Here is a 26,377-nt window from a genome sequence, read left to right on the forward strand (position 1 = left end):
ATGGAGAGTAGTGGCAATATTAGGCAGATCTCAGGCATGGAAAGGCTAGCTCAGATTTGTAGATTAATAGCGTGCAAGTTTAGGTATGAGAGAAAATGCTTGAGGACACAGAGTTGACATTTAAACCACAGAAGACTGCTGAGTCTGATGATCTAGGTTGATGGGAGGGGATTTTCTGTGTTTGTATGTTCCTTGGCTTGGTAACAAGTGTTGAGGGACATGGTTTAGTGGGAGCTATTGGGAATAGGTGAACGGTTGGACTGGATGATCTTTTAGGTCTTTTCCAACCTTGGCGATTCTATGATTCTATGATTCTATGATTCTATGAACAGAAATTGCTGAGGCTGGCAAAGACCTCTGGAGATCACCTAGTTCAAACCTCAGCCTAAAGCAGTCAATCAGCACAGGGTGCTCAGGGCCGTGTCCAGTTGGGTTTTGAATGTCTCCATGGATGGAGGAAACCTGTCTAGACAGCCTGCTCCAGTGTTTATGCTTGTTAACTGCAAATAACAATAAATAAGTAAAAAACCAGAACAACTTTGGTTTAAATGGATTTCCTTTGGGCACCACTGAGAAAATGCTGGCTCTGTTTCTTCCCCCCCAAATCCCGGCTGCTCCAGGCTCGTCGTCATCTTCGTGGCCCTTTTTTGGACATTTTCCAGTATGTTCACATCACTGTGGTACTGAGGAGATCCAGAACTGGACACAGCCTTTCAGGTGCTGAGCAGAGGGGAAGGATCAAATCCCTTGACCTGCTGCTACTTTGCCCTTTGCAACCCAGGACACCTTTAGCCTCCCGAATGGCAAGGTCATGTTGCTGGCTCACCTTCAGCTTGACACCCACCTGCAAACTCAGGTCCTTCTGTGCGAAGTCCATAAAGTGCATGGCTTTACTGCTCCCCAGGTACAGGATTTTGCATTTCCCCTTGTTGAACTTCACTTTTTAAATGGTTTTTCAGGACTTTTTTCTTCCAGAAAGGAAGGCCTTCTGCTCTATTTGGATTCCAACTTCCTGCAGAAGTTAAATGGAAGTGAAACAAGCTCAGCACTTCACAGCTGGCGGCTGTCAGCATCTTAGAGATCAACATTTTGTCTGTTTGCTCAGTACTGAGGAGATAGCTGAGGTGATTTTCTAAGTGTCACCGAGAATTGCCAGTAGCCATTGAGGAGCTGCTACAGTTGAGCTGCTTCTGATAGCCTGAGTACTTCAGTGCTGCATTTTGTATTTGCAATCTAGACCTGTCTGTCATTCTAGCAGGATTTAAAACCCAAAAGTCAAAAAGTGGAAAATATGAATGAAAATAATCTCAGTCACTCTCCCTGCTCTTTGCTTATGAAGTTGTTTATGCCTCAACTTGCTGTGAGCAACAGATTCCTGTAATCTCATCACCAACATTGTCTCGTACAAGTGAATCCAGATGGAGAACAGCCCATGTTGCTTATCCTCCACATAATGTCTTTCTCATTCCGCAGTTCTGCAGTGGAGGTTGGCTTGAAAAGCCAGATCTGGAGCTTCGGGTTCTTTGACAGTCTCCCTTGAAGACGTCAAGGCGTGTTTGACGAGAGAAGAAGCAGTGAACATACGGAAATTAAAAGTCAAGCTGGAAAAACGTTAATGAAGTTTAAATGAGGAGTCTGTTTATTCATCACCATCTGTTTATAATGCAGTAAGATAAAAAATAATTAATAGCTCCTTGCGAGCAAAAGTTCAAGTGAATTCTCACCTTCCCAGTTGCATAAGACCTCCTGGGGCAGATGATATGTAGGTTGGGTTTGTATGGCAGCCCAGTTGTCAGCAGGTATCCAGGTGCTCCATCACTGGAGGAGATGGGATGGATGGACACTCACCCAGGGCTGGGAATGTATGATGTTTTCAGGCTGCATCTCTGAGACCTGCCAAATGCTCCTCTGGGTGCTCCTTACACCTTCACTTGAATCAGGGTAGTTGGTTTATTGGCCACTGTTTTAAAGTCAGTAGCGTAGGGATTGTTGAGACAAGCCACTGAGCTGGCAGGTTTGAAGGGCAGCAGTTTTCTAGGGGTGGTTTAAAGCACTCAAAGAAAGCAGCTAAGAAAAAACAGTCCCTTGGACAGGGGTTGATTCATGAAAGCATGAGATCAAAGGTCTGACTTCATACAATCATAGAATGGCCTGGATTGCAAAGGAGCACAGTGCTCATCCAGTTCCAACCCCTGCTGTGTGCAGGTCGCCAACCAGCAGCCCAGGCTGCCCAGAGCCACATCCAGCCTCGCCTTGAATGCCTGCAGGGATGGGGCATCCACAGCCTCCTTGGGCAACCTGTGCCAGTGCCTCACCACCCTTTGGCTGAAAAACTTCCTCCTCATATCCAACCTAAACCTCCCCTGTCTCAGTTTAAAATAATTCCCCTCTGTCCTATTACTATCCATCCATGTAAACAGTTGTTCTAGGTGCTTTTGGACAATTGGTATGGCCACCAGTAGGTGGGTAGAAGGGTATACCAGTTCAGTCTAAAACAGTCATAGAATCATTAGTTGGAAGGGACCATTAAAGACCATCTGGTCCAACTCCCCTGCAGTGAACAGGGGCATGTGCAGCTTCATCAGCTGCTCAGACCTTGAATGTCTGTAGGAACACGGTGTCCACTGTGGACAACCTGTGCCAGTGCTTCACTACCCTTATTGTAAATGTAAAAAACATTTCTATCCAGTCTAAATCTCTTCTCTTTTAGTCTGAAACCATTCCTTCAGGTGTTATCACAACAGACTCTGCTAAAGAGTCTGTCTCCTTTCTTATAGCCTCCCTTTGAATACTGAATAATCACTCGAATTGGTTCTTAACGATCTCTTTAATGACGGAAGGACCTACAAGACATCTTTCTCTGTTCTTTCCTGATCTTCCCTTGTCTTCTGAGTTACTATACTCTCTAACTCTGGTCCAGGCAATATAGAGGGTTTCTTGATTTCAGTCTTGCTATGACCAGCAGTATTAATGGTCCAAGCATCTGGGTGGTACAGTGGTCCTCACTGTTCCTGGACAATGTTCAGGAACGAATATGTTCTCCCCCTGAAGGGGTTCTCCCTACAAATCTAATCACCCTACCTTGTAGAGGTAAGAGCTGTTTTTTGCCTCAACTTCATCTTTCTACAGACCCAGCCATGAGATAAGATACAGAAAACAGATACCACATCTGTTTTCTCCCTTCATATGCTGAAGGGTGGAGACTTTGCTTTTGTTTTGCCTGTTGCTGACATGTCCTGGCTCCAAGTTTTCAAACAACAGTGTTTATTTGACTCGGGAACAGCTGTCCTGTAGCTTTTGGGGATTAACAGCCATTTATTGGACATAAGTCTTGTACTGGCAAAGGCATTTTATTTTGGAGAATGTGTCACATTTGGAAATGCCATCAGACTTGTTGGTTATTTTTATTTTTGTACGCTATAAAATAGAAATGCACACAGCATTAGTTTTGCAAAGGTTACAGAACTAAATGCCATCGCCGTAGACCAAAAATGGATGGAAAGCAAATCCAAAATGTTTTCAAAGCTCTGGGTAATTGCTTATATGAGATCTATTTATGGAGAGCTTTTAATATTTTTTTTTGACAGCACTTTGTAATTGTCTACTTCACATCGCATCAGGTTTCTGGTTAAGAAATCTCTCCTTCCTAATGTTTTTTATTATTTTCTTTCTGATTGTGCCAAAGCATTTTCATGATGGTATCCATCCATCTCATGAGCAACAAGTACATTGGGAAAATGTTGCATATGGCATCAGTTATGTGGAGCTTCTGTTACTGTATATTGCTAAGATCCAAAACGTGTTGCAGATACTGGGGATTTTACCTTGCACTGGACTTTCTGTAACCTAGATGTCTTTACTACTTGGTAGCCAGAATATTTAACATAGCACAGTGAAATTGTGGAGAAAAGGAGAAGCTGAGGTCTGAGGTGCCACACTGGGTGTAAGTAGGGCTTCTATTAGGAAAACCTTTTACATTACTCACAAACTTTGTTCTTGCCTTCCAACCATCAGTGTTGTGGGCAAGAAGCAGACTTCCAGCATAAAGTCCTGCCCATTCAATAGGAAGGAACCAAATAATGAAGGTTTTGCTCTCCAGCTTTGCGTGCTGAATGCAGTATCTTTCAAATAGTAGATCAGGGAATCTATGGCTTAGGATTTGTTGAGGAAAGTTCCCCTTTCAGCTTCCTTTTTCTGTGGGGTGTCATATTTAGCAGTATGTAGCTGCATGTGCCATATTTAACAGTATTTACTTCAAGAGCAAGGCTTGGCTGAAAATTTCCTCCATTGCAAAGCACATTCTTTGGTCTTGGAGGAAGAGAATAAATCTATAAAATAACAGAATATGATATTTAAAATTCTGCTTCCACTCATGCTTAATTGTGCTTGCTTCTCTTCAGTGAGGAAGTCAAGCTGAGCTGGTCATTTGGTCATCACTTGAGTGACCAAGTCATAGAATTATCACAGAGTTAGAAAGGGACCCTAAAAGTTCATCTATTCCAGCTCCCAGGTTTAATTTCTGTGAGCACAGACAGATTTGGACAAGGAATAAGGGAATGCTGGAATAATCTTTTAAGCATCCTTTATGTCCAAGCACTAAAGAACTATCTCTTAGAAGCTGAAGAGGAGTAAAGTTACATTGTAGGCTTTATAAATCCTTGTTTTGTGTCTTGGCATCTTTTGTTTCAGTACACTCGTTTTCCTATTAGAAAGAAGGGCTCAGCTTACAAACATTAAAGAAAAGAATGATGTGGAGAGATGGAGTCAAGTGTTTGTTTAGTTTGTTGGTTAAAGAAGGGCTGAAAGATTTGATATTTTTTTTCTTGTTTCTTAGTGGATGTTGTTGATGGAAAAACTCGAGATTTTCATGCTTAAAAATAATCCTTCAGAAATGCTCTGTAGTTATTTCTGTCATGCTGCTAAGAATGACTCAGTCTGGGGGCTTAAGGTGAGGTTTCCTTCACGTGTCTTTGAGTCAAATTTCTGCAAACGTTTAGGAGGAAAGACACTTTTTAACATTTCCTGTTGAGTTCCTGGACAGTTTCTATTGAAAACCACTGCGGAAGTGCAGATCAGTTCTTACAGCATGTTACAGTGTTCTCACTGACTCCAGCTTCTACACCAAGTTTGGAAAAATCAAATTGATCTCTCTATCTTTCCACACGTATGGAATTATAATTCAAGATAAAATTTTTCACTTAATCCTTAGTACGAGGATCCTTTTTGTCTTCTGCAGTTGACCAAATCAATCTTCTGCCTAACTGGGATTGCAGATCCCTCACTGAGTTAAGGTTGAAGGAGCACGAGTGTACTACAGAAAGCAAAGCAGTAGTGAGAAATGCTACAGTGCTGGGGTTTTTCACGTTCTGTCAGGGCTGTGGTTTTCCTTCAGCTTTGTGGTTTCTCTGTCACATCCTGCCCATATCTCTGGAGTGGCAGTGGGCAGCAGGCAAAAAATATCCAAATTGAATGCAAAGCCACAGAAAGCTGGGAGGGAAACTCCAAAGGGACAGGTTAACTCCAGAACAGACTGTTAGTGTTGATAAAAATAAAAACGCAATGAGGTGGAGGTGGAGGAGGAGAGATGCCCAAAGGATGCCCTAATAATATTTATGTAAGATGCAAGAGGTTGAATTTTGCAGGGAGATGCGAGAGGGATCACAGTGAAACTTAGAAGCCTCTAGTGAGGTTGCACCTTGAGTACCACGTGCAGTGTTGGGTTCCTCACTACAAGACCAATTAAGGCAATATTCTTCTCCAAAAGAGTGGTCAGGCACTGGAATGGGCTGTCCTGTTGTGTCACTGTCTCTGGAGGTGTTGAAGGAACATTTAGATGTTGTACTAAGGGATGTCGTTTAGTGCGGAAATATTGGTGGTGGGTGGATGATTGGACTGGATGGCCTTGGAGGTCCTCTCCAAACTTGGTGATTCTGTGGTTCTAAACAAAAAAGGTGCAAGGGAGACATGATAGGAAACTGCTTCCATGCAAGAAGTAATTAAATAGGCTAGGACACTTCAGCTTGAAAAAGAGATGCTTGAGGAGGAATATAAAAGAGGATTTTATGGTTTTCCTCTCGAGGGAAAGGGAGATTGTGACTAGGTTATAAGTATTTCTGTATTCATAAAAGAACTAAGCAATTCCTTATGAAACCAGCAATGAGCACATTCAAAGCAAATTCAGAAAAGGATGTTCTTTTAGCAGACTCTTCTGCTGTGCAATTCCTTAGCCCAGGAGGTTGTGAACGTGAAAAATTTCCATAGGCTTAAAAGCAAAATCAAATTGCGATTAATTTAAAAGATCTACGGAAGAAAAAGAATCTTTCTAGATTCGTATTATTGTTATGTACCACTTCTAAAATTTAAACTGAAAGTCATCCCTGATTCAGTAAGACTGGGCTCTTTGGAGGCTGGGGCAATAGTAGCAGTAGTTCGAAGCTTGTGATGGGCTTTCCAGTTCTCTTGCATGACTGAATTCATGTTTCCCATCGAGAAGTGACATGTATTTAGCAGATTATTGCAGGGACCACCATTTGGGATTTGTTTTCTTTAGTCATGCAGAAAGTTAATGCCCATCTGGGACAAGAAAGTCAGTGCAAAGGTGATTGGTTATATTGAGACCAAACTGGACAAACCAGGAGAGAAAGTGTAGGTGTAACTTCTTGCTCAGGCTGTCAGTGGGAGAGTAAATGTCACCTGACAGCTAACTTACAGCCCTAACTTCTGGGAAGATGGAAAGTTCCTGGTGGTACCAAAGTGGAGTGAAAAGAGTTTCTATTCAAAGCACACCAGGTTACCACTGTGATGGGACTGGGTGATACCTTGGCTTAGCCTAGCCTTTGGCTTGCTGTTATCCGTATGTAGGTAGTGAGAGGAAAAAGAGCTCCCCGAGGTTTATCAGGCAACAAACGGGTATCTTCACATCTGAATGTGGAGTTGGAGAGCAAAACTCCGGAGGACTTTTGGGCAGAAGAGGCCACAAGTGATTGCATTTGTTAGGAGATGTTCAGTGTGAATGACAGATGTGCTGAATGCCAGATGTGCTGTGGGCTTTTTCTCTGACTTGTGAGTTCACCTGAGTTAAGGCCATGCCCTGAAAGCAGCCTACTGCCATTAATTTCATTCCTCAGCCAAACCCAGTCATATCTCAAAGCTAAGACAGAGCTCTGGAGGTTCATCTTTATTCACAAGGGGAAGTTATACTCTACTGCTTCCTAGATAAGCTTTGAAGGTATAATTTCTGTAAGCATAGATATAGCTCAAATAAATGTTCTTTGAGCTCTAATCTGCCAGATCTGCAAACTGCCATATATCTGTGCCTGATATGAATTGCCATGTTTTGTGATTATTAACCTTTTAAAGGCAGAGGAAATGAGGGCCTGAGCTTTGATCCACATTTATGAGTGACAGTGGGAAAGATTATCACCACCTGTAGCTGTGCTGGGTTGTCCTACACTGCTGCAGCATGGACTCTGTCAGCATCTCTGGCCATAGTTGTGGCAGTCAGGCCTGGCCTGCCAAGAGCAAGAAGAACTGTATGGTGGACACCACCTCAACATCAGCTTCTATTACCCCCCAAAGCTCAGAGGGCTGTGGCTGGTACAGTCAAGACACTTGGCTTGCAAAGAGGGAAGTCAAAAGTGTTGGATGTGAAAATCCAAGTTCCAGCACATTGCTGACAGCCTCCAGCTTGTTCCTTGACCGTACTCCTTCAGCAATGCTTTAGGAGCCTGCTTCAAGGTGGAGAGAGTTGGCTGCTAGCAATTACGCTAATTGCATGGCTTATAGAGGAGGGTGAGCAGTTAGAGGTGCTTATCTGAAGGAGGCTTAAAAGGCAGCTTCATTAGGGTTGTAAAGGAGCACTCCAGAAAAAGATCTTTGGCTCCAGAGAGCACTTCATGAGATTTTAAAGCACTGATGCCTTTTCCCTCCCATGGATACAGGTGACTGCGACCTTGGAAGAAGAGTGCCATCTTGCATTGAAGTTGGAGTATGATTTTGAAGTATCTGGGCTGAAACCAAATCTCTTTGTCTTTTTTTCTTCTGGAAAAATATTGTGCTTCAAAGACTTCCAGTTTGGACTCAGTCATAGCTCAGGAGAAGCGTGCAGTTTGCCAAGGCAGCAGTAAGTGCTAAGGCACAAATATATGCCTCTTGTCCTGCTAATGTAAAGGCTTCTGCAGAGGTCTCCCACGTAGATACAAACCAAACTGCTGCTTTAATGATGAATTGTGACAAAATCTCTGTCCTGGGTGATAGGACTGTGCTCAAAATAGTGTGAAGCAGCTGAGGACCCTGGGTTTGCTGAGCACTGAGCATGGTGGCCCTACAGGTCCTTGTTGCCCTATAGCTCCTCATGATGCCCCTATAGCTCATCATGATGTTGTACAGCTCCTAACAGTGGATGGGTCTCATCCACAGGGTGCATCCGTGGGTCATTGCTACCATGGAAGAGGACTGATAAATAAGTTTTCATCCTTCCTGTAGATATCCAATGCAACTGAGAGAACAATATTTATAATTAATTAATGGAGAAGCATTTAGCCAAACATGTCACCAAACATGATTTGGTCCTGCAAAACATACTATCATCTTCCTTCCATCTATTAAAGCCAAGCGATGCCACAGGGAAGACAGGGATTTCCCTTCTCCAAGTCCTACTACAGCTGATTCTATCCAGAAGTAGTTTTCTGAGATACTGATCTGTCAGTGATATGACTGAATCATAGAATCAGTCTGAGATGGAAGGGACCCTTAATGCCCATCAGGTTCATTGCAATGAACAGAGACACCCACAGCTCAATCAGGTGCTCAGAGCCCAATTCCCTGATCTTGACTGTGTCCAGGGACGAGCATCCATCACCTCTCTGGACAACCTGTGTCAGTGCTTACTCTTATTGTAAAAAAAAACTTCTTCCCTATATCCAGTCTTAATCTCCCCCTTTTTACTTTGAAATTGTTTTCCCTTGTCCTATCATAGCAGACCATGGTTAAGAGTGTCCCCTTCCTTCTTACAGCCCCCATTTAGATACTGATCTCTAAGTTTTAGAGAAAGAAGACAACTTTCTCTAACGCTATTTCATTAAGGCTTTGGTGTCCTGGACAGGCACAGACTTTTCCCTGATGCTGTAAGGGACTGACTGCAGGGCATGCAGTAATTGCTTGTGTTTCTCAGTGCTAAGCAGCTTGCAATTCTCAGATCTTTAGATTGTTACAATTCATTTAAAAGGTGAATGTCTATTCTTTCTGGTGTGCATTTCAAATAAAATCATCATAAATTATTCAAATCACTTAGGCTTTGTTCTGCCTTAGACCTATGATGAGTGAATTGTATCTCACCGATCTTCAGGTGCCTCAAAATGAGATATTTAAACTCAGTTTGTTCATTCAAGCCCTCTTCATTGGAGAGGACACTTCCAAAGAATGATTTGTTGGCTCTTCAGATAACCATCCTACGGTGACATCTTTGCACAACTAACTACTACAGACATGAAAATAGGGATATGAACTCCACCTTTGAAACCTGGACCTTCCAGGCAGCCACGCTAATAGCATCATGCAGTAAGAAACATTATGCTAAAAGAGCTAATAGGGCTAATAGGTGGGTAAGGGAGATCATTTCAGAGGCAGTAATTATTAAAGGTCCATTCTGTGTGTCTTCACCTTATTTTAATCACAGGGAGCTTCTGTTATGAAAACACGTGTGAGATTTCTTCATGCGTTACAAGTGGCAGTGATGAATGCTATCACAGAAAAAAGACAGGGGTCAGAAAAATTCTGAAAGCGCGTAATTCAGAACATTTAGAAAGCTGTCTGATGCTAACACCTTGCATTTCATTATTATTTTGCATTATAACCTGTCCTGGGGTAATGGGTGCATGTTAATTTATTGATGGTGATGGAGGTGAAGATTGTAGACCATGAACGGTCCTGTCAAGAAATCATTTATTTTCCAAGGGCAGAATACTTACTGTCTTAATGTTATTGGAGCTGCTGGCTGTTTGGTAGCAGATAACTATGATGATGGAAAAACTGAGCATTGCAACTGATACTACAAATCAGAAAATTGAATTTTAATGACTGCTGCAGAAGAGCGTGCATGTAGAAGATACCGTTGGTTATTCTGTGTTTTAGGCTCTGATAAACTCACCCTAGGACTCTGTCTGAAAAGTTCGGTTTGCTCATGAAAGAATGAAGGAAAAGCTTGTGAAATAACTTTGAAAGAGAGCTGAGAGTTCTTTTTTCAGCTTCAAAGCATTTTTATGTGCTCCCTTTATTGATCTGAGACAGCAAGCTGCCTCGCTCTGAGCAGACTTGATGATGACACCAGCCTTTTTCTCAGCAGAAGGGCTAAAAGATGACTTAAAGGAGGAATTGCAGATCAGGCTATAATTACTAAGAAGTGTAGCTTGGCAGTGGTTTTCATAGTTCCCTTTACTTGCATGTGGAAAGTACTTTCTTCAGGCTTTCTTCTTCATATTCCAGTTTCTCTTGTTAGGCTGTTGACCTTAACAGCAATACTGCAGTCACATTTGGGGGAGCGTTGCGACGTAATGGGATGTGACAACCATGGAGTAGAGGTGCTAGAAAGAAGTGACTTTTAGGGAGGTATGTTGACAACCCATCTATCAACCAGTAATCAAAGTGTCTGTCTGTGGAAAATTGAGGGGAAAAAAAAATTAAAAATAAGGTTTTCAAGATTCTGATATGAACTTTAAAATTCTTAATACATTGAGGCAGAAACTCATCTGACATTGTTAATTCCTATCTGCAAACGTGTGTTGTCTTCAGCACTAATACTGCATTACTCAATCCTGTGGTACATGTGTGATATCATTAATGTATTTTGAGAAAGCAGAAATGAAAGGACAAAATGAGAACAGTGTATTGCAGCTGTGCAGAAAGAGCATGCCTGGCTGTATTTTTACCCAGAAAGTATTCATTCTATTCAAAAAATCATGTTGAATTGCAATAAAATTATCAGGCTCTTCCCTAAAGTTAGCTCTGTTTGCTACGCCTGCATTCCTAGCTCAGATGGGGCTTCATGTCATCTTCCTCTCCCTACTAAAAGATGCTTCTGCTGAGACTCAGTGCAGAGTTGCTCTCCTATGCTCCTTACAGCAGATACCAGGGAGTCACTCATTCATGCTTGTTCTACCATCAGCTTTTCTCTTCCCCCAGGTTGCAGAAGGCAGTGGGACAACATCACGTGCTGGCCTGAAGCGCAGGTGGGAGCGGTTGTGGTGAAGCCATGCCCAAAGTACTTCAGGTTCCTCACCACTTTTCTTGGTAAGAAAGCTCGTCTGGGTGAAATGTTTTTATGGCTTCATTGCCTCTAGGATTTCACATTGTATCAAGGGTATAATCACATTAAGAATCATAGATCGTTAAGCTTCGAAAAGACCTCTGAGGTCGCCAAGTCCAACCTTGGCCCAGCCCTTCCATGGCCACCAAGCACATCCCCCAGAGCCACATCTCCATCGTTCTGCAACACCTCCAGGGTGACCCCACCACCTCCCTGAGCAGACTGTGCCAAAGCATTACCACTCTTTCAGAGAATAAATTCTTCCTTATATCCAACCTGAACTTCCCCTGGTGCAACTTAAAGCCATTCCCTCTTGACCTATCGCTGTTTATCTGGGAGAAGAGGTAACTTCCTGGGAAGAACAGACTCAGTAGGTCTAAGGATTTACATGAAGTAAAAAGGTTTCCAAGCCGTATATGGATACCCAAACCATTAGATCATCCTCCCCATCTTCTTCCAGCACAGTGCACTGTGTCATAGGGGTGCAAAAGCAGCTCCTGTGAAATCCACTAATTGAGAGATTGTGCAGCAAAAGCTTAATCAACTTCTGTAATAGTATGTTTGTTGTTCAAAATGGACAGCTTAGCGTTGTCATTAATTAGGTCTCTGACATAAAATAAGCAAGCTGAAACTATGTAATCAAGTTTTTTTCCACTGAAATGACTAACTTGATCAGTAGCCAAGAAATTAACCTGACAAACAATGAGCAGGAGAGGTTAATGGAGAAATCAGCTTAACGCACAAGTTAGCATATTCTGGGAAGCTTTAATTTAAAACTCAGATCTCAGGGGCAGTGCAGCAACAGGACTCTCTGTCTCTTCGTAGTCATTATTTACCATTTCTATTATAGTAGTTCTGCAATCCTCCACAGAGAAAGAAGAATTTTGGCACTGGACAGTATGCACCAATCTTCCACAGGGTTACAATGCAAACACACGTGATGGGCTATGAATAGGAGTAAGGATACAATAATTTCTCTGTTTAACAGAGCAGGACATGACACTGAACCAGGGCACGTAGATTACGTGACTTGCCCAAAGCCACACCAAAATCCTGGGCAGAGTCAGTGGGGAAAACCAAAAGTCCTGGATTTTTATCCTAGTGCTGTGACCTCCCTGAGAAGTTTATCTCATACTTCATTCCACCAGAGCAGATCAATGAGGAAAGCATGATGCACGTATACATGCATACGTATATAGATACATGTGTGTATGGCATCCAAATCTTCCAGTCACTGGAGAGTTAACTGGTTTGGTCAGCGATGGCTGAGACATGATTAAACTCATTATAAATCAGCTGCTTAAAGAGACCAGATGAACACTATCATGAAAATATACTTGTTTCTCCTCATTTTGTAAGGTGAAACATGGAGACTTGCTTCACTGGAGAAAGGAGATTCTGCGTTCTTTATATCTGCTGTTTCTAATGCAGGTTTCTATATGAGATAGGATTCCATTCATATCACAGAATCATAGAATGTCCCAAGTTGCAAGGGACCCATAAGGGTCATCGAGTCCAACCCCTGACACCATATAGGACCTATCAAAAATCCAACTGTACGTCTGCAAGCAGCATCCCAATGCTCAACAAGCCCTGACAGCACAAGGCTGTGCCCAGTGCCCTGGGGGGCTGTGCCATGCCCAATATCCTCTGGGGCAGGATCTCTTCCTGACATCCAACCTGAACTTCCTCTGAACAGCACTTTAGTCATTGCCACCAACAGACATGTATTTAGAAGCGTGAACAGCTCTTTGGACTCTAAACTCACAGATAGGCACCTACTTTATAGATGCTGAGGGAAGCCATTCAGTTTCCTAAACTGGCATCCAGTGCCATTTCAGATACCCTTAGGGGATCCAAGAAATCCGTGAGGTTGCTTAACTGACACTAAGATACTGGTATTTAAGAAGCTTGTTTCTAACATGGAATAGCGTTCATATTGATTTTAGGGTCCTCCATAGTCAACTGAGCATGTTTTACAGTGGTGAGGAGTAGGCCCTGTTCAGGTGACCTTTAGACACTAAGATGAATTGAATAACGTCTTAAAAAAGCCTCTTTCCATTTGCAATTGAATGACTGTGGAGTGGTAGTGGCAGCACAAATGAATCCTGCCTTTGCAGACAATATATGTAAGCATCTCTCTCTGTGCACAAAGAAACTGATGCTGTTTTGAAAGCAAAAACAACAGCTTAATAGTGGACAAGGGACAGAGGAACCCTCATATTGTGGGAAGTGGTGGAGTCATCAACCCTGGAGGGGTTCCAAGTAACATATAGAAATTGTGTTGAGGGATATGGTTTAGTGAGAACTATTGGTGGTAGGTGGACAGTTGGACTGGATGATCTTGGAGGTCTTTTCCAACCTTGGTGAGTCTATGAATCTATGATTTGTTTTTCTCTGAGCTATGCACTTTGTACAATCATATGCAAATGATGGAAAGCAGATATGAGCATAATTAAAGCGAAGGGAAGTTTGCATCTTGTTCTGCAGAATTTCTTGCAAAATAATGTTATTAAATTTTGTGGAGCAGTTCTTCCTTTGTAGTAGTGAATATCACTGAATAACTTCCAAGGAAATCAATCATCTAGTAAATGTTTATGTCTTACTTTTTGATCCCTTTGCAGTAGCATGAAAGCTTAGACCAAAGTTGTGAGCAGTTACAGATCTCTGAATTCAGAGCTAGAAAAAAGAGTGAGTTTGGGAAACAACGAGTTAATGTGATTTTCTTGCTCAGTGGAAAATATGCTCTTCAAATGACTAATATATCTCATGGTAAATAAAGGATAAAATATCTGACGGCATTTAGAAACCTTAAAATGCCTATCATAGTTCTGATGTCATTTGACATTAAATTTTTATGCTACTCACAAATCCAGAAGATTTTCATTATTTTATGACATTCGTCAGTACCATGTGAAGGAGATGCATGAAAATATTTTTGGCTCCTTTCACTATTAAAGTGCACTGTTTGCTGTCTCTTTACCAGCATATTCTAGCTTCTTTTCAATACATAGAAGGTGACATTTGTAAGAGGGATTTGTGCCCTGCAAAAGCAAACTGTCCATGCTGCAGTTAGCAGTAAAAAAAACTGGCACTGATGGTTTTTTTTAGGCTTCAGCCATGATATGTTATGGGAATAACCAAGACCCACTCAATGAAAGTGAGAACCTCATCTCCTCCAGCGCTCGAAAATTCCTTCCACTCTTCTTTCCTTTAATTTTTCCACTGCTCTATGAAGTAGTTGAGAGTTGACACTTAGGATGTCAGCTATAGGTGGGCCAAATCTGCCCATCCACAGACATTAAGTAAGGTTCTCAGATTTATCTGAATGATTTGTGTGGTTAATATCATTGCAAGATTTATGCCAATATTGACTTATCTTTAAAGAACTGTACGACTGGAATTGTTCAGTCTGGAGGAGTCTCAGGGGAGACTTCATTCTCTACAGCTGCCTGAAAGGAGATTGTGGTGAGGTGGTGGTCGGCCTCTGCTCCTACATAACAGCAAAAGGACAAGAAGGAATGGCCTCAAGTTGCATCAGAAGAGGTGCAGGTTGGATGGTAGGAATAACTTCTTCACTAAAGGAGTGAATGGGGTGCCCAGGTGGTGGAATCCCTGGAGGTGTTCAAGGAACATGAAGATGTGGCACTAAGGAACATGGTTTAGTGGGCAACATTGGTGTTAAGTGGACAGTTGGACTAGGTGATCTTAGAGGTCTTTTCCAACTGTAATGATTCTATAATTCTATGATTCTATTTTATGAAATTCTTTGGGTTTAAAATCTTTTAATCTTTGATTAACTTAAGTTTATAACAGCATTATAATTCAGAATCTGACCCCAAATCCCTTTTCTGCATAAGTGGAGCCCCAAGACTTGTCTGAAGAATTATGGATCTTATTATGTTACAGTGGATGTAACATCCATCATGAAGATTAAGTCTTCATTTAGTTTTAGACCTTCACTCTATCATTTTAAATTTACACATTCGTAATCTTCTGTCAGATCATTTTTTCTTCTGAATTTAAAAGACATCATTCTCTCTGTGGCATATTTCAATTCAGCAAATATCAATCAAGAACTTTTGTGTTATCTTTTGTCATTCTCTTTTTTTATATCGTGCCCAAAGTTATTTTTACTGCTGTTTGACCCTAGGTACCTCTTGCATGCATTAAACAAGACATGGTTCATATCATTCCTGGCCTCTGACTGATGTCCCATTAATAAATTTAGTATGATGGGCAGCAGTATTTTTCATTCACTTGCAGAGAGCTTTGGAAACGGCACCCTTTCTCCATACCTCTGCTTTGAAAGACATTGACTGATCCCTTGTAGCATTATTTCAGTTCATTAGAGCAGAGGCAGAGGCAATGAAGTCAAATCCATTGGATGTCTGTCATCTCCTGTTAAGGTGCAGGTCTTAATGGTGCAGTATCCAACTATCAGAGGACGGTTCTGGCAATCCTATGCAACTGCACAGAGAAAAGAGAAGAGCTCCCCATGAAATAACATAAGAATGAGCCACCTGCAGATATTGAAGCAAGTGGTTAAACACACTACTGCAGGTGGCTTCATTGATGTCATCTGCAAGCTTGCCCTGAAAGGAGTCCTTCAAAGCACCTGAATCCCTGTTGTCTCAGAGTGAGTCTTGGAGCAGAGCATAGCAATGTCCAGGGATAGTCAATGGAAATTTGTAGGTAGGACATGAATACACACCAAGGGATTTGTCATAAGTATGGAGTTGAGAGTCCACCTAACAGTAGGCACTTTATGGTTAAGCATGCAAGCTAAACTCCTTTCTAATTTCTCCCTCAAGCCAATGAGAAAGAGAGGTATTTGCAGGGCATGGGTTGTCCTGTAACATGCCTTAAAAAGGCATGACCTTTGGAGGTGTGACATGGCCTCTTGGGAACTTATAGTGTCTGGTATAGACTAGAGTCCCTATGTTTCCATGGCAAAAGCTAAGTGAGATGAACGCCAATCTTTTGCTCATGCAAAGTAACTCTATAATGAGTAGGTGAAAACAAACAAAAATACAGAATTGTGCTCATTTCCCCGGCCTCTAAAAATGATTTTCATTCAGTTGAAAACCGTTTTGATTTCCCTCTCTTGAACCAGCATTCTTTTCCTCAGTTTCTTTCCTCCTTTTCTCTACCTTGCTTTTGAAACAGAACAAAATGGAGGGATGATAGATGAGCGGAAGACATTACCACTGTTATAAAGAACCCAAAAGTCAATCTGAAAAACTGCTTATTTACTACAGCTTTCGTTTACAGGGAAACGAGCCATTGAGTGTATATGTTATGCAGGTTTGTTTCACTGAGCCTTTTCAGATACCTAGCATGCTCAGTTCAAATGTGTCTTAGAATCATAGAATCATTAAGGTTGGAAAGATAGCTGATATCATCTAGTCCAACCATCAGCCCATCACCTCCATAACACTAAACCATGTCCCACACTGCCCCATCTCCATGTTTCTTGAGCACCGCCAGAAACAGTGACTCTACCACACCCCTGGGCTGCCTGTTTCAGCCTGCCTTCCTATCACAAAGACAAAATTGCCAGGAAACCTTCTCATTTACATGGAACTGGCCAGATATTTGCACAGTCCACCTTGGAAGTCATGAGGCGGGGGACAAGACAGCCAACACTCTTGCTCCTTATATTGATCATGGCAGCCTCCAAGCACTCTTTAACATCCATTTTGCTCATTTGTCAGAAGAGCAGAAGTCCCAACTCAGAAATCAATGCTGGATTGCTCAGTTTCCATAGATTAGTGGTGATCTTTTTCTCTGCATTAAAGAATGCACCGCTCTGTGTTAGCAAGCTCCAGCAACGTGCACTGGTGTAATTGACTGAAGAAACAGGTGGCTATCTGGATGTATGGCTTATTTATGGCTTGATCTTGCCCCAGCCCTCTGAGGTTTGTTTGCAGCTGGGGTGTCATGACACATTTGCACTGCTCCTTTGAAGGTCTGGTGCTCAGAAGGTTGTGTACACCCAGTGATATTGTGTTGTGAGGTCCTCACACTGAAAGCCTGCTGTCAGCTGATGCCTCGTGGGGTTAATGCCACCACTTATGCAAAACTGTGCATTTTATTCTTGTAAATATTACCTGCTATAGTAATAGTTGCAATGTATGAAGATCCAATGAAAAATTTGTCCTAGAGATTGACAGCTCTGCTTTCATTTTGAGAAAACAAGGTTTGCAAAAAATGCCTAATAAAGGGGAATATGTGGGGTTAAGAAGGGAGGAATTACCTGTACTTATTAAGGATCAAGATCTTTGTGGTGAGAAATGTAATGTACAGGAAAGGGAAAGGAATAAAAAGGAAAATGGGAGATCTCCCAGAATCAAGGATGTAGGGCAAAGCAGTGTGGAAGTAAGAACCACAGACCAAATGATGTGAATAAGAGCAAAAGGAGAGAAAGAGAAAACTGAAGGCAGCAACTGTCATACGATGTGTTGATACCATGCCACAATTTGTTTGTATGCTGTGCTGGCAGAAATCGTACTGAAAGAATGATCTGAAAGGTTAGGACTGGGGCAGATAAAGCAAGTTTGGGAAATATCTTAACTGTGCTTTATCACTTCAGCTTCTTCCAGATCCAGCCACATCTGTATCCAATTAAGAACAAGTGTAGCTCTGTCTGGAGGTCTCAGGTGTTTCCCAGTAATGGTAGGGCAGATCAATAATAAAAATGGAACTACGTATGTTTGGGGGAGCTCAGCAGCATCTCAAGAATAGTAAATAAGAGCTGCTATTGCTTTAATAGCTCCTGCTTGAAAAGATTGATTTCTGACTATGGAATACAACAACAGAGAAACAGGAGAGATTGCTGCATGGGGCAGACCTTCCCCTCTCTTTTAGAAGCTATTACAGCTGTGGGCAAGAGAAACAAGGGGGAGAGCATCCCTTAGCAATGGCTGGCATCAGATATCTTTGTATAGATTTAGGCTTCCATTAATAGCCAATAAGATGTGCTCTGCCATTAAAGCCAAAGAGGTAAAATCTCACCTATGTCACAAGCTTTCAGATGTATTTCTGAGACTGAAGAGTGTATTTGAAACAGATGGGAGATAAAAATAATTAAGAGAAAAACTTTGTGAGAGTTGGATATGTGCAACAAATTGCTTGGAATACAGTTACCTCTTTGTATTTATTTGGTTCACCTGTTCAGTGTGTAACTCCTATGCAGATCAAACAGCCTTTGTTGGAAGAAAATATTCTGTTTCCATCTCAATTTCACTGACTCCTGCTGCCACAAATATGTTGTGTGGTTCCTCTGCCAGGCCTTTACTGCTGGGTATCGCTCAATCTGAGAAGTTGTTCAGATTCATGTCTCTTCATGTCACTCCCAAATACATTTACACATCAAGAAATTGAATTAAAGTTTTCCTTGCCTGTGTTCTTGTCCAAGAAAGTCTGTCCCAATTAATGAATTGTGTTCAGTGTTTTGCTGTAGAAGATCATCTCTTTTTCATGAGGAATGGCAGTGAAGATGAACATTCACTGCAGAGCTTGGGTTAGACAACCTGTATAGGGCTCTGAGGATCCTGGAGACAGGAGGAGGCCTTGCAGTTGTTCCACTGTTCTACTTTTGTGGGCATCAGAGGGAGCAGCAGAAAGGCCAGAAGATTTCATGGAAGGTGAAGCTGGTGATACTGGGTGGACTTAGATCTGAAGGAGAATTCCATCATTGGAGCAGTGCATGATTAAAGGGTGGGTGGAAACCAGCTGGATGTAAGCACTTCAAACTAGAGAAATATGGGCTCAAAAAGTGTAGGTCAGGATGTTGTGGAGAAAGTAGGTGGGGAATGATCATTTCATGGTGTAGAGGAGAAGAGGTACAAAATGAAAATGTCCATCATCAGGTCTAAATAAGGAAATAGGGTATGTTGTCATTCAACATGCAAAGAAATGGTAGGGCTTATAGGCCAGGAAGATGCAAGTGAAATCCAAGATTAAGGATCATCTCTTTACATCATATTTGCCTGCTTGAGGATTTGTTTGTTTGTGTATTTATTTTCAGGTTTCTGCACTGTTATTTTGGGCTTGTAGCATAGAATTTTTACAATTAGTTTGCTGTTGGTTCATTAGGTAAATCTCAGAGTAAGAGCTAAGCTTTTTCCAAGCTTTATCCTAGAATCATAGAATCACCAAGGTCAGAAAAGACCTCCAAGATCATCTAGTCCACATTTCCCCACTAAACCATGTCCCTTAGTGCAACATCTTTGCCTTTCTTGAACTCCTTCAGGGATGGTGTCTTCACCACTCCCTGGGCAGCCATTCCAGCGACAGACCACTCTTTCAGAGAAGAAATTATTCCTAATATCCAACATTTATGTTCATCTTCAGTATAGGAAGTGATCATCCTCATTTCACATAGTGATTAGAAATGCTTGCTCTGTCATTTGAGCCAAAGTTTTAGTGTGGTAAAATCTGTATCTTCTAGCCTTGCATTTCTGCACCTCCCAGATATCTAGCACAGAATCTGAGAACTATGAACATTTGTTTTATCAGATTTGTTATGTTAGAATCTTGCATCAAATAGTGATACGAGCAGCAAAGAGTGGTAGAAGACTTATCAGAGAAATTCCCTGAAGTCAGGAAGTTGGTTGATTGATTGGTTAGCTGGTTGGTTTGTTTTTCGTTGCCATGAGGATGTACCATTTAGTTTTCCTCTACCATCGGTTGAAGCATTAAGACAGCTTTGAAAACTGTTGTGAGCAGTGAGAAGAACAGTTAAGGGGAAGTACACTTTAGAAGTACAAGAAATATGAGGAAATGAATTAAGCTGAAACTGGCCCTCTTAGCTTGCTGACAATGAGAAGCTAAGATAAAAACCACCATGGAAACCAAAGGCATCCCCAAACAGAAGGAGGGAGTCATGAGCAGGAAATAAGCAGCAGAAAAAAGTCAAATAATGGGATCCATTGTAAAGAAGAAGAAATAACAGAAATTACATAACACCTTAGAAAATAAACAACAAAAACTGAACAGTCGTGTCCTTGATTTGTTTGAACATGATTTCTCGTGATCTTGATGTGAACCCAGGTAAATAAAAAATGAATGTAAACAGTGACCATGCATAAAGCCAGAGGAACAGCAGCCCTCCAAACTGTGCTGCAGGTAGCTGCTTCTGGAGCAGTTCAACTACTTTCTCCTTTTGATAGAAAACAAAGATAGCAGAGCCTGCATGGTGTGCAGGCTGATTGTAAGGATGAATTACATGGACAGGTTTTAGGGTCAAAACCCACCTGTGTAGTATTCAAGAGCTGAAAGAAATCAGAGGATAGGCTGCTGCTAGTGTCAGTGTCAGAGAGGTCTATAGTAAGGAAGATGTTCAGATGATTCAGTAGGCAGAAATTTCTGGAGGTGATGCTTGGATATTTTCATGACTCGTGGCCGCAGAACTGATTTTCTCCTGTTTGCAGTAGTTTTATCACTCCCATGTGCAAAGATCCCCATTTCTGGAGATGTCTGCATAGCTTTTGAGTTGCACTGATGTAATTCTTCATCTAAGAAGTCGTAAGAAAGTTTTGACTGTTTACCATTTACTTCTTCTGGTTTATTGTACCAGCTTTCCAGTTAGGGATGGCAGGCAGTTTTATGTGACAAATGACACCCAAGGAATGCCGACCAGCCAACAAGTATGATTATGGAAGTTGACTGAACAGTGGTGTGATTCACAAGAGATGGACTAAGAATGGTTTAGTGGTCAGAGAAGGTGCTGGGGAAATGTGAAATTTACTTTTTGATGGATTGATTCTTTATTGAGGAACATCTGCCTTGTGTACGTGTTAAAACAGGCAACACACTTTGTCACTGGCTCTTCCTTGTAGCCAAATGTTGAAGCATTTCATTGTCAAACAAGAGTACGGTAGATTTCCTGGGAATCACATTTGAATAAAGCTCAGGGCTTGTATTGTGGGCAAGGTCTGGGCTTTGAGGAGTGCTTTCAGTTCCCAGCCTTCCCACTTGGTTGCACAGCAAGGAAGTGAGCACTTAGCTTCTCACAAGCAAAGTGAAAGATTTAAACACTTTGCTGCTCTGGTTAGGTGAAAAAAAAATATTCCAGGAATGGAGACAGTAATGTTCTTAAACAACATCTTTGCATTGCCCACAGCGGAGGAACCAAGTTCAAGCTGAGTTATGTTACCACTGTAAGAGTGTTTTGTGGACATCTCAGTTTAAAACCTGCTTATTTTGTGCAGAATGAATTTATGACCCCGTTGGTCCTTCTTGTTTGCATTGTGTAAGATGAGTACTTTTTAACAGAGGAAAATTACAAGACTTGCTGCACGTGTTACAAGAAATGTGCTCTGGTATTTGAATTAACAAAAGGCAAACGTTTGTTTAAGAGCGTGCCCAGAGAGTCTTGTTTTAATCTTCTGTTTCTTTTTCTTCCAGGAAATGTGAGCAGGAATTGCACAAGTCAGGGCTGGACAGATGTGTACCCTGCACCGTATGCTGTCGCTTGTGGCTACGATTCCAACAGCACACCAGGGGAAGAGGTCTGTAAACCCAGATGGATGGGTGGATGTCATGATTTACCTGGGATAGATAGCAGAGCCACACCACCTTCTGATGCTCTACTTTTTCATTCCTACTTTAATTCCTTGAAAAGGAGGCATCTTCCTGGGAAGTGCCTCGCCAGAGAGCCAATCTTCCCTTTAAATTCCTGCATAGTGGCAGGATCTCAGCACCTGAATAGATCAGAGCCATGTCTCTATTAGGGGGAAGTGATTTCAAACCAAAAGAGAGGAGATTTCCGCTGGATATAAGGAAAATGTTGTTTATGAAAGGGTGGTGAGGCATAGGTTGTCCAGAAAGGCTGTGGTGCCCAATCTCTGGACACACTCGAGGTCAGGGAATGGGGCTCTGAGCACTGATGGAGCTGTGGGTGTCCCTGTGCATCGCAGTGAGTGGAACCTGATGGCCTTGAAAGATCCCTTCCAACCGGAAGGATTCTATGATTCTATGATAGCTCTCTCATATTAAACAAGAAAAACTCATGCTAGAAAAAAAAAATCTCATGCTCTTTTACTGCAATCATATATTGATGTTAAACCTATGCCTGTGATGGGGCTTTTTGGTTGGTTTGTTTTTCTGGTTTTATTTTTGGTTGTTGTTGTTGCTTTTTCTGCTGTATGGTGTGGTGAGCACTGCATGGTAATAATAAGTAAATGTCTATGATGAGAAGCCTTTGTGTATAATGGGGGTCACCCATTACAAAGGCACACAAATTGTTAACAGAAAATCTGAGCTGAACTTAACCAGCCTTAATAGTAATATGATACAGAGAATACCAAATGGAAGGTTACACACACAACAAAAAGGAAGAGGTGTACCAAAGAGAGAGCCTTCAAGGTCAGCCACCACTACAAATCCCACGTATCCTGTTCCTAACATTGAGTTGAGTGGCACTGATTGCACATTTTAAGAGCCTTCATTACAGAGGAAAGCATTACTGCTTGGGAAGGCCCTCCCGCAAGAGCTCTAGTTTATTTTCCATCTGCAAAGGGATTTGGGAATTCCTGGTTTGTGCTTTGGTGACCCAATGGATTGCAGCACTGCCAGAACTCTGTGTTACCACAAGAGCATATATTGTGTTCTTCTAATTCTTTCTTAATTATTTTCTCTTGATTTCCACGGTTTTGTCATGCTGTTTAAAGCTAATTTGTGTGAAAGGTGGCAGAGGGGGGTGAACATGCAGTACAAGTCTGTGAAGAAGAATGGATTGTTGTTGTTGAATTGGCTGTCGGTCTCGGGAGGAGGAAGTAAAAGGAATAGAAAAAGAAAAGAACAGCAGGCTGTATGGGACATGAGGTGCAGAACAGATTGATCATCATCCATGCCTAAAATGCTTCACAAGCTTAAAACCTATACCACTTATATCAGAAACTGCAAGAAACTATGAGAAACAAATAAAGAGAGCATGTATTAAAAATTTATTTGTGAATTCTAGCAGTCCTTAGGAAGCAGACATAGGCACCAAAATACTGTGCTGATGATCTCTGCAGTGTTAATGCTTCCTTCTCCAGACTGACTCTGAAAAACCGTGTATTAGGAAATGGAGGATTGCTTTCCTGTCCCATTATCTGACGTGATACACAGCTTCCCCATCATCTGAGGATGCCACCCAGACATCCCTGTAGGCTCTATGTGAAGGCAATAAAAACATACTAACCCCACATTTCTCGCCAAAGAGAGAGAATCTGCATTTATGAGGAAGAACTCAGATGACTTCAGCACGTGTGATGCTATCCCAAATCAAGCCTACTTGCAGGGCTACTGGAAGACTTAATATCAGTGTTCTTTTGCACTTATGAAGGTGAATATTTCACATCCTAATTCAGTTTACCAAGAGTCAAACATAGAGGCTACTGTCCAGAAGGGAAGGAAGCTAATTCTCATGTAAGCTTAGTTTAGCATCCCTTCATGCTCTGCAGGTGGGTAAGGCATGGATACATGGTGGCAGACTCCATCACTGTATCAGGTAGATCCAATGACCCAAAGCCTTTACTATGAATTATGACCCGAATTTCTTAGTGATGTAAATTCACTTAACAAGCCTATGAAGACACTCTGCTTTTATCCATCTCTGAGATCCATGGTCCAAGAAGCAAAGCAGACATGGCCAGTCTAACCCCAGCACTCTGAAATTTCTGTGTTAACACCCCTCCAAGCTTGCTTGTGTAAATGCTAGAGGATTACCTTGCATCACAGCTTCACTGGTCCTGAAAAGCACCTAGTGCTTGTCAAGGCTATGAAAATAACCTATAGAAATGTCAGCCCTCACTGTTAGTCAAGAGTATTTTCCCAGATAAGGTTGGGCTTAGATTATCCATCAGTATGTTTTTTTGTGACTTTGTTTGTTTTATTTAACAGAAAGTGGTGGCAAGGAAGGTAGGAAAGGGTCAGTCAAGGGCTAGGAAAATTAGATTTTATTTGGGAAAACACTCTTTACTGAGTTAGACTCTTGTTAAAAAATATCAAATTAGTAAAAAAAGAAAAAGAAAACAAAACACTGATAAAACAAATGTTTGAAAACAAACTTTTCTTTTTCAGCTGAAAATTGAAATATACTTATTTAGGGTGTTGCTGGAAAGCCTTAGGAGAGCTGAAATCTTGCTGTTGTATCTCCTCGTTTTATTTATAACAGGATTCCCTGTTGGATTTAAATCCCATGGTGCTCCATGCTCAGAGAATCCCTCTGTGTGCAGACAAAGAGAAAAGCTATGGACCAACTTGCAAATGAAAATATATTTCCGAATGAACATATCTGTGCATTCAGTGAGAACATCTTAAGTTGGTTTGTTTTTTTCTTAGTAAAACACAATGTTTTGCTTCCACAAAAGCAAACCCAGACCAGTTCTGTCCCTAAAATTCCCTTCATGTAAGGAAGCTCATCGTACTCAGAGCTGACATGTCAGTGCACTGTTTAAGTGAACATTAGCTGTTCTTGTTTCACAAGGTTGTAACCATGTAGCTGTCTCTGCAAGTGTCAAATTCAGACTCCATCCTCTGCAGTTTCCTCTTGTGTAGCTGTGAAATGGTCTTGCTGTGATCCAGACACGTTCTTCTTATTCACACCAGCTGTATTTGAATCATGTTCTGCTCTGGGCAGCCTGGTCTGGTGGTTGGTGACCCTGCATATGGCAGGGGGGCTGAAACTAGATGAGCATTGTGGTCCTTTTCGATCCAGGCAATTCTATGATTCTATGTTCTCTACCAGATATGATTTTACAGAGAATTTTTTAAGAGAATGGAGTGCGACTCACTTCAGCAAGGAGGTCAGAACAAGCTCAGCAATGGTATATTTAGGTGGATTTTGGCAGCTCTTTGAAAGTCTGTTTTTATTTCTTTCCTTCCCCTTAGCAAACGGCGTTCTATGGCACAGTCAAGACCGGCTACACCATTGGACATACCTTATCACTCATTGCTCTCACAGCTGCTATGATCATTTTATGTCTCTTCAGGTAAGAGCATGAGCTCCATCACGAGACCCAGGCCTTGATGGAGATGCAGTGCAGCAAATTAAATGGCGTTGGGTGGTTAAGTGTTGGCAACTGAATTCATCCTCAGTCCCTGTTGTTGATCCTGGATTCAGACATCTGTATTTGGGTTCCTCCGTCAAACAAGTCTATGCACGAGGCAACCTCCTGTTATAGTGTTGTTCAAATATATGGCAAAAACAGCAAAATAATGAATAACTGGTAATTTTTAAGTGAAAATATTACCCGCATTGCTACAGAGTGCCTGCAGTATGAGTTAATTTGGGCAGCAGCTGCTAAGAATTTATCTCTCCTCCTGAAGAAACATTTTGCTTTGAGAAGAATTATTACGGTACAAGCATGCTGTAGAAAATTGACTTTTCTCATGAACACACTTTATTGAATCAAAAAACTTACTTTTCCAATGTAAAGAGGTACAATGGACCTTTTTTCTGTCATTCTGTGTTTTGACCTTTTTTCTCAGAATTGGAAAAGCAGCAGTGCTGCCACAGATATATGGAATGTCACGTCTTTTGTGGCTTTTAAAGGGCTTAAGTGGATTTGCTGTGTTTTACATCAAAACATTGTCTGTCTCAGGGTTTCTGATGTTTAATTGTAAGCCCGTATCTCAGCAGAAGAAACATGTAAATAGATAAATAACGTTTTAGAGAAGTCATGCTATTCAGAAATGTTGTCTCTTCCCAACAGAAAACTGCACTGTACTCGAAATTATATCCATATGCACCTCTTCATGTCCTTTATAATGAGAGCCATTGCAGTCTTCATAAAAGATGTCATCCTGTTTGAAAGTGGAGAACCTGAACATTGCTTTGTGAGCTCAGTAAGTAGCTGTGTATATTGAATTTTCCACTTTGTTCTGTTGTGCTTCTAAAACAGTGCACCAAAAACTGCCTTGCAAATGGATAGGAAACATTGTCTTGGGAAGACTTTGTTTTTTTGTTCTTATTTGAAGAGAAACAAAAGCCTGATTGATGAAGTTTAATTTAAAGGGCACGAAGTAAGTGAGCAGGGTTTCGGATTAATCTGTTGGATGTCCCAGTCAAAGAAGACTTTC

The 26,377-nt window shown here is 41.5% G+C and overlaps 1 protein-coding gene across 1 annotated transcript in view; it reads left to right on the top strand.

Annotated features, from left to right (window-relative positions):
- Positions 1-26,377, top strand: part of LOC128086427 (vasoactive intestinal polypeptide receptor) — a 105,291-nt gene that overhangs the window by 44,145 nt on the left and 34,769 nt on the right. The window contains exons 3-6 of the mRNA XM_052695090.1: positions 11,179-11,286; positions 21,716-21,819; positions 25,187-25,287; positions 26,011-26,143. Of these exons, the coding sequence (XP_052551050.1) occupies positions 11,179-11,286; positions 21,716-21,819; positions 25,187-25,287; positions 26,011-26,143 (446 nt within the window). The remainder of the gene's footprint in view (positions 1-11,178; positions 11,287-21,715; positions 21,820-25,186; positions 25,288-26,010; positions 26,144-26,377) is intronic.

Source organism: Tympanuchus pallidicinctus, unplaced genomic scaffold (assembly GCF_026119805.1).
Source record: "Tympanuchus pallidicinctus isolate F22 unplaced genomic scaffold, pur_lepc_1.0 scaffold3, whole genome shotgun sequence".
Classification (NCBI taxonomy): Eukaryota; Metazoa; Chordata; class Aves; order Galliformes; family Phasianidae; genus Tympanuchus; species Tympanuchus pallidicinctus.